The sequence below is a fragment of the Drosophila montana genome, unplaced genomic scaffold, assembly GCF_035044405.1.
Source record: "Drosophila montana isolate Dmon_TW-CO22-7 unplaced genomic scaffold, ASM3504440v1 contig_3003_1, whole genome shotgun sequence".
In the NCBI taxonomy this organism is placed as follows: Eukaryota; Metazoa; Arthropoda; class Insecta; order Diptera; family Drosophilidae; genus Drosophila; species Drosophila montana.
The window spans coordinates 359,456-379,887 of NW_026997879.1; the positions used below are offsets into that span (position 1 = coordinate 359,456).

Sequence of the window (20,432 nt, forward strand, 5' to 3'; positions counted from 1 at the left end):
AAAACAAAAAACAAAAAGCCACAAAAACAACAAAAAGTGCGCTGAACAACGTACTCCAGACTCGGAGGTCTGAGACCCAAACTTGGCCGGTGCCAGCGCGCCTGCGCCTGCCCGTCTGGGTTGCCACAATATTCAAAGAGGTCGTCGTGTCGCGGTTACATGAGAGATGCTGTCCGAGATCTGAGCCCCATCTGCTCATATATGCTAAGAGAATTATAACACACTGAGGCGCAGTTGAGAATCCCCCCATTGCAGTGCCTTATAATTGCTTTGTAACCTTTTGCTGTGTATCAGGCACGCACCACCAGGAAAATTCGCTATAGAGATGAGCATGGGTTATAACTATATTTACTTAAGCATTTCTGTGTATTAGTGTGTGTACATGTATTAGTGCGCTTTTCCCTGAAAAGCGCAATGTGCTTTACTTTACCTTACTTGAGCTTGGAGCTTGGAAACAGTCAGCATTCATGTGTTTCGTATGTGAAGCCTGAGCTTGTAAAGATTTAAGGATTATCTATAGTAGTGCAATTTCATCAATTGAGAGCACGCACGAGACGCGCAATATTCAATCACGATGCCATCGCTAGTTCCCAAGTTCCGTGTGCCGCACTCTCTGCTGTATGTTACGTAGTACAAATTAATTGCTGCTTTACACGCGTTCGCCAGAGAAATCATTCATCTGGCAAAAAACACATGCAAGTACAACGCTGTGCACTGAGAGAAATGTTAGAGCCGAAAGTGTTACACACACAGCCTGTCTGTGCTTATATGCGATGTGCCACAATTTCGCGCTGTGTGCTTTACTATTACAATTTGGCCACAGACGGGCAAACGATCCAAGTGGAGAGTTTGACTGCGACTGCGACTGCGACTGCTGTCTGATCAAGACATTATCGATATGGTTTACGTAGTCGTAGTCGTAGCCAAGCCAGAGTCAGAGCCAGGCGAAGCTCTCCCAGGAGAGAAATCCAATTAGCTGCGCTTGTGGCGGCGGCAACTGCGCTTAGAGGGAGTCGTCTCTGTTCCGAGACATGCAAAGGACTAGACCCAAATGGGGGGCTGGACTGGATGCTACATGCTGCGGCTTAAGCTTAAAAAATTCAATTGTTGAACTACGCTCTGTGGGCTGGCAGCGGGCTGGACCCCAGAACGTGGACCAGCTCAAAGTAAGAGATTTAATCGGTGCGGCAGCGTCTGAAAGAGCCAAAGCCGCAAAGTAAAAACACCGCCACAGAGTCTCCCGAACCTCTCAGCGACTCTGAGGCGCAAAATTATAATTGCAAATTTGTGCAACGACACACAACACACACACACACACATGCAGACACTCCTGAATAGTGAGAGTGTGGCGGCATGATAAGCAACCTACAAACCAGCTGATAGGCATAAGGAAAAGTTTCAGTTGAAGGCAGCGTCTGGTCAGCCAAAGAAGTGGCACGCAGCACACTTAATTGCCCGGCGAACGATGTGACATTAATGCCGCCGCTTTGCATTCATTTTGGGGGCATAATGAGCCCTACCAAGCCACAAGCCAGAGGTCAGACTCGGTAAGAGGACTTGGCTCCGATGGGCATGTTTATATCTGGCTGAATAATTTCAATGGCAAGAAGCAGAACGAACTTATTTTCTGCTTAGAGCGTTACAGTAAGTTAAAGTTTAAATCTGTATAAGTTGTCCTTTTACCGATAGGCACTCCTTGAACCTTAAATTCAAAGTGACTATTATTACTATTCTAATTTCCATTAATATGTTAACAACGCATAAACCCAATTCCGGGTGAACGATCGCAATGAGCATAATAATCAGATCGTTCACATCTCGTTCGCATCAGCCACATACACACACACACGCACACACATTCAGAACAAAAGTAACTCGACGACATCTATCAAAGTCAAAATAGAGCGCAGAAATCTCCTGCACAATACAAACAGTCGCATCGCTCCAACCCCCTTCGGGATAGTTCTACATGCAAATTGGCTAGAGGAATAGAAGGCAGAGGGATCTGCTTTTAGCCAGGCCACATGCACAGATGCCGTCGCATGTGTTGACTTAAGTGCCACACAATTTACTACACTTTTGGCATGACAAACGCATGGCGAACGCATAGAAGTAGCCCAAACGGCAACGGGCTAACAAGAGCAGCCCCAAGGAGCAGCCTGACGATCCATGGGAACGAGCCAAGTTGGCGATGCGACGGCCTGCTGCCGCTCAAACTTGTAAAGAATTGCAGCAATTTTCTTCTTGTTAGGCAAACGTCACAAACAAACCGCCCGCAATTGAGAAGAACAAAAAAAAAACTTCGAATTGAGAACGACTTTTGTCCCTGTCCCTGTCTCGGTTGTCGTTGTTGTTGCTTTACTCGTAGCCAAGACACATTTCGATCACTGTCACGTTGCCCGCGACACGGTGTCAATATTTTGTGAATTTACGCAGGCTAGAAAACGGACACACAGAACCAAGAAAGCTACAGACAATGAAATACTCTTTAAGTGGAACCATTTTGTAGGAATTAATGCAGAGAACAGCGTTAAAGAAAACGCCTTTACCTAATGACATTAGCTCTCTTGAGGGAATTTGAGTTTTGCATTCTTTTTTGTGTCGTATCCGTAAACGTTTCACAAAGAGCCCAAGTTTAAGATTATAAAATGGAGTAAACGTGGGTAATCTTTTCTATATCAAAATTCTTTTAATGTGAATATAAAAAGCTGCCAAGACTTGAATGAATATTTTTTTAACCATTTTATAAAGAATGGAGTTTAAATTGTAAAGTAATAGTAAATCAGTTACTTAATTTATATTTTGCTGCTATATATATGTTTCCTAATGGTATAAAGTATTTTATGCCAATATAGTTTAGTTTAATTTGCAATTTCTTAAATCGAGCTATACCCTCAAGCTAAATTTTACTTTAAAAACATACATTCTATGGGTTTCCCATCCACTATCACATTTGTATTTCCCAAATGGCACAGGGTATTTGAGCAACAAAATATGTGAATGTATACCGCCTGGCTGACATGGCTGTTCTTTATGGGCAGCACTCGGATTCGGTCTGTTCCTAGCCAGGGACATTCGCTTCGGATTGTTGTTTTGCGTGGTTCAAATTTGCATATAATAAGCCGCATCAATAGCGAGACACGTTTCCACTGAGATTCATCTGCCACAGCGCCTTATACAGCGGGCGTGTGAGTGGAGACTGAGAGAGGCAGAGTGAGAGAGAGAGAAAGAGAGAGGGAGAGCAAAAGAGAGAGCTAAAAGGTTGTCGCTGCTGCAGGCCAAGCTCAGGCTAGCTGCAGCCTGTCACCTGTCAATCCTAGCGGACTTCGACTTAAATTTTTTCGATACGTCTCATTTTCATTTGATTTGGCTGGCAGGTCTTCGTTTTGGCCCATTCCAATGCCAAAAACCATTTGGGCCCAAACGCATGCAGCGACGTTTGGCATAATTGAGCAGGCAGCAACAACAACAACAACGATTGGAGGATGGGAGACCGAAAGAGGCGACCGCACGTTGACCCAATTCATAATCATGCTTAAACGCCGTCTCTGAACTTTCAACTTGCTCTTGGGGCCTGCCGCATAATGCAGATAATCATGTTAATAACAATGGTAATGATGATTAGGCTTCGGACCCTGGACCTCAATGCGAATGCTGTCTCCGCTGCTGCTGCTGCCTCCGCTGCTGCTGCCGCCGCCGCTGCTGCTGCTGATGATGATGGCAGCCTTTCACCGCCACATGAACCTGCCGTTTATGTTGCCGTTGTTGTCCTCGTGTGTCCGCCGCGCTCAGAGCAAACATAATTTTCACAATCAGGCAGAGAATCTCGCTCGCTAGCTAAATCTTTGCCTTCGACTCTTCTTTGACTCTGCCTTTGCCTTTGACTCCGACTCGAAATCTTCTTTTGGCGCTTTCACATGACTCATAACAAGCCAAAAGCATTTTGTGAGCAACGTTTAAAATGCAAAAGCACAGCAGAAGCGGACAAAGCTACAGCTACAAATATCAAAATCGCGTTCGCCCAAAAAAAAAAAAAGGAGTGCATATAAAGCAGAGAAGAATCGAATTTTTAATGCACTTTCAATTGGAATGCAACATAAAAGTCAATAACACTTTGTCAAAGGATATTTTGGTCATGTCTAGGTTCGCATTGCGCATACGTATGTGTGTTTTCTTTAATCCATACTTGAAAGTATATACATATATGTATATTCATATATATGCCTATACCTATTTACAGAATGCAACTAAAGCATTTGGTGCTTCAGTTGATCTGGTTTAATGAGGATATTAATATTAATACTCATAACACAAATAATTATGTAAAGGAGGTCTCACAAAAGAGCGGGAACGGCACTCCGACGGGAGGCGGAGCAAGAGTTGCTCGACCTCCCTGACAAAGAGCAGGCTCGCTCTTGCCGAAGAAGCTTTGATCTGAACTGAGCAACTTCTTTGCTCAGATGTTTTCTCCTATCTACAGTAAAAGAAGTTATACTTCATTTATTCTAAATTGAATTGTACAACGTTTTGAGACAAAGCGGATGTTTAAACCATTTTAAATGTATTTTTTGAGGCTTTAGCTGAGTAAAAATCTAAACAAGCATATATTTTCAATATCGAAAATTTTAATATGAAAAAAATATTATTATTAAATAATATATTTTAATATTAAGCATAGGCGGCAACTGATGCCAAGAACTCTGAGCCAGAAAACTTTTGGCTAAGAACAACTCTTCAAATTATATTTTACAAATTAAATAACATATCGATAGTTTGATTCATTTCCTGTCGTTACCAACTTTGACACATATTCAACATGCCCAGCGCAAAAGTGCATATAATAAAAAAAAAACAAAGCAGAAAAAAACAGAAAAAAATTCTGAATAATTCGTGATCTACAGGCGCAAAAAGAGGGTCACGTTGTTTTGTTGCTGCTGCTGCCGCTGCCGCTGCTGCCTGGTATAAAAGATGAAGATGAAGACGAAGGCGATGACGATGCTGTTGACCGAGGCCGCGCTGTAAGCCACGTATGAGAGTTTTGGCCAAGTTGGTCTCCTCCGTCCAGTTGTGCCTTCTGTCCGATCGAGCGCACGCTGCACTCCAAACACGATTTCAAAATATTTCGCATAAATAAGTTAGTGTAACACACGAGAGAACTGTGCCCAAGTCCAAGACCAAGTCCAAGCCCAACAGCCGAAGCGTTGATCACACGTTCACATTATTTGATGATCGCACGATATGAAAAAAACCAAAAACAACAACAACCACAACAACAACAACAACAACAACTGTTAAGGAAAGCAAAATTCGTAGTAGCTGTTCGCTCAATATTTCCATACACCCCATAGCCACATGATCGTGATAATCCATTATTAATGCCAATCAGCATAGAATAACAACAACAACAACAACAACAGGAACAACAGCAGTAGCTTTCTGCAGTAGCTTCCCATAGAGATTATGATCGTGGCGCCCATTTCCTGTGGCAAGCCGTACCGCACCACCCAACGGGGGCAACCCACCCGCTACCCGTAGCGTGCATTGACATGAGCAATTCGTAAGTTTGTCGCCTGCCTGAATGCCAGCTCTGCAAGCAGGCAACGCGGCTAAAACAAAATTTGCATGCAACCAAACGCTGCTCACCTGGTGGTCGTCTCTCCACAGTCATTGCGGTTGTTGTTGTTATTGTTGTTGTCATTATGTGGGGTTGCAGTTGCAACTGTTGCAACTGTTGCAGGACCTCCCACATGCAGCTCGATTGTTTTGTTGCGGTTACTGCTACCGTTTGCCCAGTTGCTTCATCATTCTCCCCCCCACCTGCTGCACCACCCGCCTGCTCTGCCCAACTTGTCCATTTTTGGTCTCATAATTGTACGAAATTTAGTTCGCATGCCCTTGCGGTCGCCTTTGGTTCCTCTCTGGCAACGCGAAGGCAGTTACGTCTTTTGTTTTCTGTTTTTGCTGTTTGTTTTTTTTTTTGCCTTAACGGGCGGAACAATAAATGTTTCGGTCCGGTTCGGCTTGTGTTGTTGCCTGCCACATTTTGGGCATTCAAATGTGGCAGCAACTTTCGCGAAATGAAAACTTCAATTTTTTATCGAGTGCATTGCTCATAATTACCAAAAGCCCAAAAGCAGCCGCTGCTCTTGGCTCTCGGCTCTCAACTCTGACTGTGGATCTGACTCTGACTCCGAGCTGGGCTTCGGTTGTAGCTGTTATTGCTTTGGGCCCAACTCCTGCACTCGATATTCAATTTTGCATTTTACAACAAATGCGTGCCTTACCATATTTAGTTGGCGTGCAAAAATAAGCCAAGTCTCTTAGCAAACTGTGTGAGCGGCGGCGGGCGTCAATCGCGGGAGAGGGGGAGGGGTAAGCACAGAGGCAGCTCGTGCATTGTGCTTATCATTTACATAGCTTAGCATTTTGATGACCCAGCCATTTGTGCAACACTGTGGCATAGAGCAGGCTGACTGGTGCCTGCCCCAGCAACAGCAGCAGCAGCAGCAAAAAAATTAATTTCAAATTAAATTTATGGCGCCGCAACGTCAGGCAAGGAAAGCGTCGCCCATGGATGTGAATGTGGTTGTATATGTGTGTGTTGGTGTGTGGCAGATGTGAACCGTGTGCAACTGTTGGCCACCGCAGCAGCTTCAAGTGATTTATAACTGTTTGGCGGAAAGCTTACCCCCTCGTAAAAGTTCACCACAGAGATTCAGGGAGTCGGCGAATTGAGTGAGCTGCCCCTGTCGCCTGATGGGGATATGCCACGCATTTGTGACCACTCATCTTGGCGAGCTATAAATGTCCAAATGAGTTGCCAGCAAGACCATCAAGCAACCGACCACAGCCACTGCGCGACGCGACGCGACGAGTCCAGCACAGAATGCAGAAAATCACTTTGTTGTAGTAGCTGCTCTTAATCGTTTTGGAATTGCTTTATTAATAGAACAATTGTCGGAATTAAAGGCCAGGTCAGGGCACTTGATGGTCCTTTTTTTTCTTTCTTGTTTTCAATTTTGTCATAAATGTTGCCCCCAAACGTTCAGCTTCATTGAACCAACGACATTGGCCAGTTGCAGCGCATATCAGTTGGGTATATTGATTGGTGAAGGGCCTTGAAAAGATGCCTTCAACGGACCGAAAAGTTTTCTAAGAGGCTCCAAACAAAATTATGTAATATTAAAGAATTTACAGATATTCCTGAGATCGAAGTCTTCGACTATTTGACTATGGCTCATCTAATTGTGAATGCTCGTGTCATTGCCTTGTATATTCTGACAACTAAATAAAATATATTTCAGTTCCTTAACTAAAACTCTGAACATCTTGACTTGCAAGGCATTGGAGCTGTCGCCTAGGCAGGGCAAAAATCTCTGTTAACCTGCACATCTGACAGCTCGATGCTCGCGAGCTTGCAATTCAGCATGACACTTGATGCCTGATGCTTTAAGTGAATAATTGCCAACAACAAAAAATAAATAAAATAAAATAAATAAAAAAAAAGGAAAAGAAGCAGATGAAGAAGCAGTAAAACAATGCTAAGCTACACACATATGCATGAACTGATGGCCAGCAATGATGACCAGCCGTTAAAGGCCAACAAAACCAGGCCAGATACAGGCGTAGCCAGCTCCAGATGTGTGGCAAGCAATTAGAATGAAGGGGGCAAGGATGCACAGGCAACAAACAGACACACAGACAGACGGCTGCCGCTGAGCTTGCAACATATTTAACACTCCCTTTTGATAACGTAAACTAGAGAAAAAAAACGCATAGTCGACGCATTGTCGCCGGCTGCTGCATGGTGGTCATTTGCCTCGGGGTGACGATGTTGCAACATGCCTGTTGCCTGTTGCCTGCTGCCGCTTAAGTGATTTGTTCAGCGAACTCAGCGCGCTTTCCCAAGGGAGTGTGTGGGGTGTAAAGGGGGGGCAACTTCATTAATATGTATGCTGGCTGGCTGGCTGGTTGGCCGGCTGTCCGCTTGTCCTGCTTGTCTGTGGCAATGTGGCTCTGACTGCGTTTGCAAAGTGCAAACTGTTTAATTGCGGAATAATTGTTTTGCACACATAACCTCGCACCGTTGCAAATGGACCTGACCAGGCCATAAAAAGCATATTAAGTGCGAATTAATGACCACAAAAGGCTTACCAGACCGCGCTCACTTCTTGGCCAGGTCCGAACTTAACTCAACTCAATGCGGCAAAAAGCGGAGCACACACACACACACACACAGAGAGATTTCGCCATAAGTCGGCCCCTGAAGCTGAGGCTCCTTCACTGGCGATTAAGTCGCCTGCTCCAAGTCCATTCGCCACTTAAGTACAGTCATTTAATTAGTCTTTAGTTTTAATGTATTTGTATTACAATTTATTAGCGCTTACGGCTACTCAACATGAGCCCAGAACGTCGACTTCTGCCATTTAAAAAGTATCTTGAGCGAGTGCCATTATCCAGAAACCTTGAGCTAGTCGGCTCTTCAGTTGACACAGCATCAGCTCTGGAATGTTTGCTCCTTGAAAATTCAATTTTCTACCTTATAATTCAGAAGATCTTGAAGTGAATCTATCTCAAGTCAACAGACGAAAAGTTGGTCTATCCTAAACGTTTTCATTTTATGTTCCATCGTTTATAAACTTTATACAAAATATTATGTAAAATGTAAGCTTATACATAAACGTTTATGTTTCCTCCATTCCAGCACAAATGACCCAAAACTTCGGCTACTTAGTTTATCTTTAGTAGTGCTGGTTCCGTAACTGGCAATAACAAAATGGTCTCAATCTATCGTATCGGTAAGTGCTATAAACATTTTGCTTATCTAAACCAAAAACTACTTTGTAAATATGTATATTTGGGGATTTTTGTTTTTGTTGCAATTGAGACCTGTTGAGATCTGTTTCGGCCAGCCAATAGATCAGGTTTGTTCATTTGCCGCATGCATATTTATTAAATACACGTTGCGTAGACTATTTGGTTGGAAATCCATTTGTTTAAACGATATCAATTCAATCGCTGGCTTATTGACTCGTAACAGCTTTTTCTCGAGCGATTCAAAGGCGAGCTTGTTATTTTTTCTATAACAAATTCTTGCATTAATTTCAAATCAATTTTCTTCACAGCTAAAGGCCCTTATCTTATTGTATATAGAGAGATCCCAAAAAGGCAACAACTGAAAACTGCACCGAAACGAACAAATTTACGTTCGAAGCGTGGCCTAAACAAAGGAACTTCATTGTTTCATCGCGACTGTAAAAGAGATTTATGCGTCCAAGTGAAATCATTTATCATGCTTAATTAAAATTGAAATGTTTAGCTGGCTGACTTCTTCCTCTTCATCTTCACGTTTCGGCTGCTCCCAATGGGGGGAACTCTATACAGCCAAGGCAGGAGGGCAGTCAGGCAGCTGGCAAGCCTTCTCTAATGCCAACATTTTCTTACATTTGTTTTCTACACCTTTTCATATTATTTGTTGACACATTGTTACACAAAATGCATTTAACCGGTTTTATATAAACGTATATAGCAGAAAGATTCTTCGAGCTTCTTTCCACAACTTGTTTCATTGTATTCCCAACACTCTCTCTCTATCATATTCATGTATTTAGCGGTGCGTTTCCAATGCAAAGTGGCCGTTTATCTTTTAATTGTAACAGTCTGTGGCATTAATAAATGCACAACCTCGGGCTGTCATAAATCGTAAGATAATAGTCTGAATATATTAGTGATATCTGCAGAGATTTGCATTATAATAGGATCGTGTATGTGCGTTGCGTCGGTTGCAGCTTCAGCTGTAATTTCTATGGCTCCCAAGTCAGTTATATATATATAAATACATATATATATATAGCATTTCTTATCACCAGTAGCATCGATTCTCTATTGTTCTATTCAATTCAAAGTCAATTAAGAACTAGTTCTCACCCGGTAACAATTTGAAAACCCAAACTATTAGCCCCAGTATATCAAAGGTTCGCTCTATAGAAAAACTCTGACAGTGAATCATTTGGCACTTTTTGTGTTTTTATTTTCAAATTAATGCATTCTCTCACTTAGCACCTGTTTCTATGGAACTCAAAAGCGAAAATCAGTCATTAAATCAATTAGCGAAAAATCTATCAATTTGCAATGTAGATCGCACGTCACAGAAATTCACAGAAATTTGTTTTAACATTAGGCTACAGTTAAGCTATTATACATTGAACCCATTTACATTTTTATAAACCTAACCTGATTGAAAGCGATCGTTGCCATAATAGTTGCACATATTTTGTTGTTGTTATTGACGTTTTAAGCTATTGTTTTTGATACCCTGTACTCATGGAAATGCATGAGTAGGGTAACATCTTACCCATTTAAAGGGTTTCACTTCTTTTTTGGCCTTTTTATTGTTCACAAAAATTAAGCACAATAATAATTAATGAAAGAAAAATAACAATATTTAGTTATTTATTGGCTCTTAATATTACTTGCCTGAAATTGGCAGAATTCGAATTATTAAGCTTAGATTTAAGTGCAGAATATCTCAGAGTCAGGCACTTCTATATCTTAACTGTTTGTTGTTGCTTTTAACTTTTTTTCTTGTTGTATAAGGTGTGTTACAGCCAAGCTTCAGTTAATGCACACACAAACACACTCATACACGCGTGTTGTGGATCGACTCACCAAGTTGGCAAGTTAAAGTTCAATGATGTCATTACGACTAATTCACACCTATGTTTGAATTCTGAGTACGCGATTGTTTGTGTATTTATGCATCGATACATATATATTAAAATAAATACATATTTTTTTTTGCCAACTGCGATCGAAATCTAAATAAATTTAGCATTTAATAATAGCGTCATATATAATCATACAGCAACCCGTTGTGCCTAATAACTTTATTTGTCGAAATGAAATTGTTATAGCAGCAACGCCTAACGAGGGGCTGAATGTCGACCACCCGCTGCTATTAAAAATTCTAGTTAATTGATTGCAGCCCAAAATGTATTATTTAATGCTGATTGGTGGCTTGGTGGCTGGCTATAGCAACTGGCAATCCGCTCGAAGCTGGAAGCTGCTAAATAAAATATGAGTTCTACGCAAGTTTGTTGCCTAAGTCTTTTGTTTTGTGGCATCTCAAAGCGAAATGTCAATGAATTCTTTGTATGTCTCTTACAGTTAACTTATGCTAAATCGGTTCAAGCCGAGTAACAACTACAATTCGACGCACCTCCTCCCCCACCCCTCCGCCCCAGACAACACATCCACTTTTGTGTTCTTGTTGTCATTGGAAATTAACACCCGAAGACCCAAAAAAAGAGAAGAAGTTAATTTAAATCAATGCGCAAACTCTTGTTGGGAACCGCTTAACTCGTGCGTTGCTGAAACAAATGCCAATCTATAGGCATGTGTGACGCTCCCGCCCATCCCCCTTTCCCCGCTGTCCCACTCCCCACTTGTTTGCTGGGCTCCAAAAAGTGTTAAGTATGCCTTTTATGTTTGGGATCTCTTTGGGTTGTTTGGCTGTTTGCTTAGGCAATCAGTTGTTGATAATTTTTTTTGTTAGTGTCAATTGTTGTTTTGTTGTAGCTTTGTGTTGTGTGCTGTGTTGTGTATTGTGTCTGGTGTCTGGTCTGTTGTGTGTGATAATTTAGACAATTCATCGATAAAAGCGCGCAACGAGCGTATCGAATGTGCATACAGCTAAATGGCTTCTAATTTATCCACTTATGCACAGGGTACTTTAAGTTTGTCATGTAGAACGCACCCAGGGAGATTTACAATTTTGACTATTAATACAGGCCTGATTTGAAGCTATGTCGATAGGTGTTGGAAGAAATTGTTTATATACAAAGCTGTAGCTCACATTGAAACGACTGTCAGATACCGAAAGTATCTTAGACATTAGAAGCTATGCGATAGGGTATTGAATGTTCGGCAAACCGAGATTATGTTTTTATTCTTTTACACTGTTTTGCCCCCGGAGCTTGTCGGCGATTGCATTTTAATTATGCCGAAATGGTAATAGCCAAGTAACAGGTATTTATTGTTGACACATTCAGTTAGCGCTTTAGTGAAAAGCTTTTTAGACTCGATCGCCTTTTGTGTGTGGTCTCCGCTTCAGATTTCTGCACAAATTCTTTACGAATTATTTCCCATGATCCATCATCGATGCCATACGCGACGACCTCAAGCAGCATTCAATCATTATTCAGCTCTTTTACACCACCCACCAAATAATACAAGACATCTGCAATAACAACAGCAACAACAACAACAAACAAACACAATTACGAGCAATGTAAGGCCAATCAAGACAACTTGGTCAATGGCTATAATTGCTAGAAATAGCTCTGGTGTTAATGCTTCGAGACGGGAATTTTCGTTTTCATTTGTGCAACAAACAATAAAAACGTGATTAAAGATGCTATGCAAAGTACTATATCAATTTGCATGGGTATCATGAGGTATATTGACTGCTGGGCTTGTTTAAACTAAATAAGAAAAGATCAGAATTATTTGTTATTATTCCCTAAGAACTCACAGGTTTTCCATTTCCTCAGTGATTCATATTGAAGAAGCCATTGGGAACGATGTCAAACTTTCCCAGTTTCTACCCTATATATGCTGCACTATTTTCGACTATCCATTAATTACTTCTCCACTTTGTGTACAGCGTATTTTTCCATCGATCAACTTTCTATCTGGAAACCCGTGTCATTGAGTTGAATCACAAAACTTGCCTTGCGAATCGTTTGGCGCTGCTTTAATGTGGGAAATAAGTCAAGCTATGGCCTCTCTACGCCCAGCCCAAAAAAAAAGAGCTTAGCTCCGGTTGCGCTCGTACTCCGGGGGCGTACTTGTATTCAGATTTAGATACAGTTGACTATTAAAATCGATGTAAGCGGAGTGTGCGCTGTGCATATAATTACAATTACAAAATTTTAAATATTTCTACATGCATTTTTATGCTTCATTTCCTGTGCACAGTCAATGGCCAATGGCCATTGGTCAATGGGAATCAGTGGAAAGCTCTTTGCTTTGCATATTAATTTTAGGGCGGCAAAGTGCATGGCGGCCATACGAAATGTGCATTTAATTGACAGGCCAAAAGAATCAAAATTAGCATAAACGGACAGCATATTTTATTTATTTCAATACAATATTTTCATTAACAAAACCGTCAAAATATTCTAGTCGAAAGTGTTTGACCAAGGGATACCCTGCAAGCCGGTGACTCGTGCTACTATATTAATTATTAATTATAAAGAAATATATTTTACACTATGAAAAACAAGAGTGAAAAATAAAGCTGTATTATTGTATAACCAAGATATATAAAAGCCAAACAGGAAAATATATTTTTGGTGCTTTTCTTACCTTAGAATAGATATGTTAAATTTAAAAAAGGAATGGGGTATAGTTTATTATGACACAGATATATTTTGCATTTGACATCTCAAGAAAATATATTTACCAAATAAATTATTGGATATTAATGAATCAATCAATAGCATCTAGCTTTTAAACATCTACACAACTTCCTGCCAACCATTTTACAGGGTATCACGTTTTGTTTTGGGTGTCTTTTTACAGTTACATCAGCCAAAATGTTTTTTTTTTATAAAGTTTTTCTGTAATGCCGCCCAAAAGCTTTCTTCTGACACATGTCCAACTACTTTTCGACCTGTTCGATCGGCTGGCCCGGTCGGCAAGTTCAATAACTTGGCGTGTGTGTGTGTGTGTGACTGTTGCACAGAGTTTGATGAATGCATTTGCCGAACGAACAAGTTTTGCATAATAACCAAAGCCATAAATGATATGTCTAAAAGTTTCTATAGCAGTAAAAATTGTGTGCGTTTGTTCTTGTGCTGCACATCTCAATTATTGGGCTGTCAGCTTGCCTTTGAAATTGGCAGATGCGAGCGATGTATCGAAATTTAACATCGACATCGACATCGATCGCATGTCAATCGGAGGAGAACCTTATATATATATATATATATATATATATATATATATATATATATATATGCGGCATACTGACAGCCGAGCGTAATAATAACGTGACTTTATGAAGTGGTAATGAAGCTATTAGGTTATTGGCTACGTGTGAGTCAGGGGCGGGGGCGGGATCGGGGGCTGGTGTCTGCTGCCTGAGATCTGGGGTTGGGCTTGGCTTTGGCCCACAATTTTCTATATTTACGACAGGAAATTGCGCCTTGCATTGAAAATATATTCAAGTTTTATGCTCATCAAGTTTATTCCAAAATAGTTAAAGCGTCCATTTTGTTTTATTTTTTGTCTATTGAATTTAAACGTTTTATGGCTTTTGAATTATGTTACGAGTCGTTGGGAAGTGATGGATTTATGCGGGTGCGTGCAGAGCCGAAGCTAAAGCCCTTGGAAAGTTGTAAAAATTATATAGTTATATAGTTTATGCCGTAAGCGGAAGCCAAGAGTCTTTATTAAACTTATTCAATACATTTTTCATTTTGATAGGATTTTCCTATGATTCATAAACGCAGCATAACTAAATAACAATATTTAAATAACATTTTGTTTGGGAAGAACAAGGGAAGCACAAGTATTGATAGAAAGTGTTCTTTTACAGATCTGTTTGCAGTTTACAAGAATTGGGAAATTCAGAAATTAATCGTTTTTTCTTTTCAAGTTCTGTTAGTTAAGCACACAATTAACAACATTCCAATTGATTATTCCGGCTTCCAATAAACCACTGCACTCATCAATTGATTACTAGTTTATTGTTTGCATAAATCCTATTAAAATAGTTGTGGTTTTTCACCCGATCTGTGTGAATGTACAACAAGATCAGATAAGGGACACACATGCGAGCGTGTATGATTAGTTTTTCTATTGAACACTCAGCAAATATCTCACCAACTAATTGACGGAAGTATCGAACGTAATAACCTAATCATTGCGAATGGTAATCAGAGGCAATGACATCAGGGCGTGTCCCTGACGAAAAAATGAGTGTGCAAATGTACTTAGATACTTGTGGCATATGGATGGTTATTGGGGGGAAGTTGGCTTGACTTAGCCCGGCTTGATACGTTTGAAGTTTAGCACAGCGAAAGATTGAACAGTTATGTCAGCAACTGCAACTGAAACACTTGTTTGGATTGCCACTGCCCTGAGGAACCGAATGGCGAGTCTCAGAGAAAGAGATCTATGTTTGAATAGAGCCAACCGAATGACCAACACTTTTTAATGATCATCATCGGCTGTGTGAGGATTACGGACAGCCGTATTTGTTCACCATTAGTATTTGTTATTATTGTTATTACTATGTATTTGAATTGCTCAAGAAGTAAGCTGCGACCAAAGTGGCTCAAAGTGGCCCAAAGAGGCCCGAAGTGGCGGCCACCGCAGCTGCACAGAAATTAGCCAAACTCTAACTGGCAGACAAATGCATTTGGTTCTAGACAACGAGCGAGCGAGCGACTGACGGCATGCCTCTTGGCCAAGTTAAAAGAAAGCCGCACCAGCTCTGGGTGTTTGCCCACTCGCCTTAGAGACTCAGCCAATGTGTAGAGGCAGGGCACAGAAGTGGACTGGAGTGGAGAAGTGGAAATGGCCTGAGGAGAGGAGCGTACGCGTCATTGTTGTTTACACAATTATTAGGACAACAAGCCGCCGATCGCCGGCAATCTTTGGTTGTTTGGTTGTTGGATGTTGGCTGTTGGTTGTCGGTTTTGCCGCCTGCCGCTTGCCGCTTGTGTTTACTCTCAGCGCTGCAGCTCCTCTGGCCAAATAGCGGACAGCAATGCCTTTGATTTGAGAGAGACCACACAATCGGTGTACCAGAACCGAAACCAGATCCGGGCCCTGTCCAAGATAACTGTGCGATTGGGCTGCCAATTACGGGTACGGCTTGTTATTGTGCTGTCACGTAATGAGACAGCAATTTAGCACCTGCATAGCCATACCTACTCGCAGTGCTGTGCCTGATCCTGATTCTGATCCTGTTTATTCAATTGATGAAAGAATAACAGTAGTCGGTCAATTGATTTATTTTGCCCACAAATGTTGCCCAATATGTTTGACCAATGTGCTCCGCATCGCAGTTACTTGAATCACGACAAATCCGAAACCTCTCCTGACTAATTGTGCATGCTAATGCATGCAATTGTGTCATATAGTCCTGTGTACCTGTGGAGTCAACAGTACAGAACGGCAGTTTAGGGGCCAACCTCTACCTCTCTGTCTGTCTCTATCTCCCTCTCTATATATCCTCTCTGTTTCCCTCTGAACGTGAAGTTCAGAGTCAGAGCTCACAGTCGCAGCAAATAATCAGAAAAATTTATAAATTATTTAACATTGGTTTGTGTGGAGCTCTTTGCACACGTAGCTGGCGACGGTGGTGCACCCGCCAAGTCAGAGGTGGATGCCCAGCAACGGGCAACTGGAACATGACCGATATTGTGCGGCAAACAGTTATACGAGTTATATGTATATTTATACTCCTCTGTACTTACATATATCCAGTGACGACCGTTCAGCATCATCGATTAATGCCAATGCACATTTAATGCACATATTTGCCGATTTTTTCTCTGCTTTTTATTTTGTATTTTCTGCTTTTTTCATATCGTGACGTACGTGCCGCAGTTTCACAGTCCGCAGTCCAGAGGCACAGATCCAGGCCTCGTTCTCTGCCTGCCGTTGTGCCTCTGTTGTGATGTCATGTCACAAGGTGATATAACATGGCTGCAGTTATTAAACAAGGGTATTTCGTACACTATGTCAATTCGTATTCCTAATGCTCTTACTTGTATTTTTTAAGCCAATTTATTTTAGATATTTGTATGCTATATATTTCTAGTGCATATTGAATCATATATTGGCTTATAATAATTGATTTAGCTCTAGAAATTATCCAATACATTGCATTACTCCTGCTAAACATCCCTTGGATCTGTAATTCCTATTAATTTAATTAAATTTAATTTGCAGTTGAAACAATTATTTCAAACACGAGATAAAAATAGCTGCAGAGTAAAGTATTCTGGGCAATAGATTTATTTCTAAATAATGGGCCCACTGGCACAGGAAGCTTAAGAGTTTAATTTATATGCATTTCTAATCGAGGAAACTAATTGTGTAAATTAAGTGTAGTTATGAAATTATCAATATCATAATAATAATATTAATTATCGAAGAGAAAAACGCTAGTTCAGTGAAAATTATATATAAATTGAATATTATTGTATAAGAATAATATTGTTGTCCTGTCATGTCATGTTTTCATACAATACATACTAATTTGTATATCCTATCATGTTTTCACGATCCAGTCTTTTTGCAAACCCAACGTTTAGTCTGATTAACTCAAAAGCATTTCTTGAGAGTAAAAAAGAGTGATTACCTATGAAGTGATAGCTATATAGATGCATTTAAAATCTAGGCCTAGGGCCGCATTCAGAGCATTTGTCGGTTAAAATTCTAAATGCCGATACGGCTAAAAAGAAAACCAATCCAAACTCAAGTTGTAGACGACGTTCATTCATTTATGGCTAAGTCACGTTGGAATAATTTGTTTTATGTTAATGCTGAGCATGGCGCATTGTAAGCAGTTTGCAGCCTCAGCTTCAGCTTGAGTGCCGCCTTCCTATGCAATTCTCAAAATACATGCAATGCAATTGCTACTTTTTCTTTTGCTCGACTCTGCTGTGTGTGCCCCTCAATGAATTGGAATTTAATTTGAGTATTTTGCGCAAAATTTCCAAAAGCGACAAAGACGACGGCGGCGACGACGACGACATCGTGGACAATTGATGCCCGGGCTCCCCCGCGCATAAAATGTCAGGTGCAGTTGTTGTTGCTGCTGTTGCATTTGCTGTAGCTATAGATAGAAAGATATTGTGTCTGTGCATGTGCAACTGTGGCTGCAAATGTGGCCCGCACGCAACAATTTGCTACTGGAATTCCTTAAAAACATTGCCAACCCATTGAATGTGCTTGCATGTAAATGGAATCAGCAACTGCTTAATCGTGATTCGGTAGTCGGTGGTCGGTACTCGATACCGCTCAGTTGTTGCTAGAGGTTCGGCATTTGACTCTTAATGTTTGTTACTCCCAATTCAGCTGAGCGAAAGGCAGAGTAATAATAATCAACAGCTAAGCGATCCATAATAACTTCATTAGATCTATGGCAGCTACTCATTTGGTGAACTCTGGCAAGAATCATTAAATGAGAATTGAGAGCCCACATAATACGCATAAGACGCTCCTAAGCTGTCTAGGTGGCCCCAGCAGTTACTTCCGTTGACGCCCACGTTCTGTGTTCTCTGTTCTACCTACTTATATATATAAGAGGATTATTCGTCTTTAATGTCAGATGATGTGTGACGTGACCATACCGACGCCGGCGGCAAGTGCCAAAAATTCAGAACAAAGATGACTAAAAGATATATTTAATTCCGGCGGAAATACACATACAATTGAAGAGCCGGAGAAACACCACACACACGCACTCACTTTTTTGGCATTTTGTTAAACTCATCCCATAATTAGGGTTCAGAATTCGCACGCTCAATTTCAAATTGAAAATTGTAGCAAAATTTTCAAAAGTAAGACATCAATTATGTAGCGCCTAGAAAATCGAAGCAGGTAACGCAACAACCTGCTCTCGCTCTCACTTGGGTGTGTGTGCGTGTGTGTGGCCTTTTGAGTGACCTCTGACAAATGTGTCCATGATGGATGGAAGGCCGTCGAGCTGGTCGTCCATCGCTTGATTCGGTTTCGCCAAGCGCCAGTTGTGATTAATTGGCGAACCAAATTTCGGGTACAGGGAATACAATAGAAATGTGTGGGAGAGAATTAAAATAGATTGTTAAAGGCAAGCAGAAGTCGCAAAAGAAGCTGCTGCAGATGTTCGGAATGGTATACATATGAGCTCTATATGAAAGGTTGATATAAGCTGAAAGTTTCGAAAACAAACAAAAGACTAAAATATTATGTTTTGTCTAAAAACTCGTACACTTTAAGTTTTATAATTTTAAATTGAGTAGATAGTTCGCTTATAGGTTATTTGATGACTTTGAATTTAATTTTTCTTTTAAATAAATCAAAGTTTTTCTTGGGAACGATTTCTCTTAAAAGTTATAGCATTTCTCTATAGAACTGGCACATAATTCAACTTATTGACCTGTATTTGGGTCCGCTAAATTGTCGCATTATAAATTACTCAAGTGAGTTGTCAAGCTATCGATTTCATTACCATAAAGAGCACACAATTGAACTGGACGATCGGCACGCATTTCAATATACGTATGAATACGGTTATGTGAGCTACTTTAGTTGTCATAAGTGTCACAATGTGCTTTGATTTACAACAATAACGGCGTCTATTAAACTTCATAATTGTACCAATAACCAAAAGCTCAAACGACAATTGACGAAAAGGTTTTGCAATCCAATCCATATACCAATCCGCCCCATGCCCAAAAACCAAACCGAATACGAATACGAATCCAAGTCAACAAAACGAGCGCGCCGGAGTTTGCTGCCGCATCCACAAGATTCGATTAATTGGTAAAACAAAGCACGTAGCACAAATAAAATGAGGCACAAATGAGCGGAGCACAACTGAGTCGGATATATATAATAGCATATGAGGTATATATAGTAAGAAATCATATGTCTTACTTTGATATTTATGCGTATGCCAGCCCCATTTTTGGCGACCTAAGCAAATAGGGGCGCGAATGAGGCCCCAAAGCGCGACTCCACTGGCGATCGCCAGTTGGGTCATTGGCTCTTGTGAGCCACTTGATGTTTTGGCTTTGGACAGCAGCCCAAATCTGGCTCTAAAGTGTTGACCATAAGTGTCTCGATTGTTTGTGTATCATAATACAAATACACACAAGCGCACACACAGTGCGTAAGTACAGTAGAACCAATTATGGATTTTATAAAACAAATGTGGCGCGCATATTGATGAGATCGCTCTATGGTGTAGCCGCCCCTCTCTCGCGCTCTCTCACTCTCTCTTTCTGTCGCTTACTCTTACTCTCTCTCTCTCTCTCTCTCCCTTACACAACTTACGTTTAGTATGGCAGGAACGTGCGTACGTTCGTTCATCATTTTTATACCCTGTACTCATACAAAAGGCTGTCGTTTAATATGTAAATATCTAACTACCCTATAAATAACTTGAGAAACAGCTGATATAGAAAACAAACAAAAATAAACACAAAAATCAATAAGGATTCTGTTTATTATGAAAAGGGATTCAGGTAGGTGAATATAGGGTAGCTGCTAGTTGAGCTCGTGCGACTAGCGCATGATTATTTGTTGTTGTAAGCTTATGTATGGCTCGGTGGCACATAAATTTCCAAATGATTTACTTTAGTTTCGTGTGGAATTATTTGCTGTGGCAACAGCAACAAACACAGCGGAAATGTGATTAAAAGCAT

At 40.8% G+C, this 20,432-nt stretch overlaps 1 protein-coding gene across 2 annotated transcripts in view; it reads left to right on the forward strand.

Annotated features, from left to right (window-relative positions):
* Window positions 1–20,432, forward strand: part of LOC135430346 (uncharacterized) — a 169,811-nt gene that overhangs the window by 106,338 nt on the left and 43,041 nt on the right. For both annotated transcript variants that reach the window (XM_064684982.1, XM_064684983.1), the window contains exon 4: window positions 8,705–8,798. Coding sequence is in view for 1 of the 2 variants with exons in the window: in XM_064684983.1 (XP_064541053.1) it covers window positions 8,777–8,798 (22 nt within the window). In the remaining variant the exon portion in view is untranslated. The remainder of the gene's footprint in view (window positions 1–8,704; window positions 8,799–20,432) is intronic.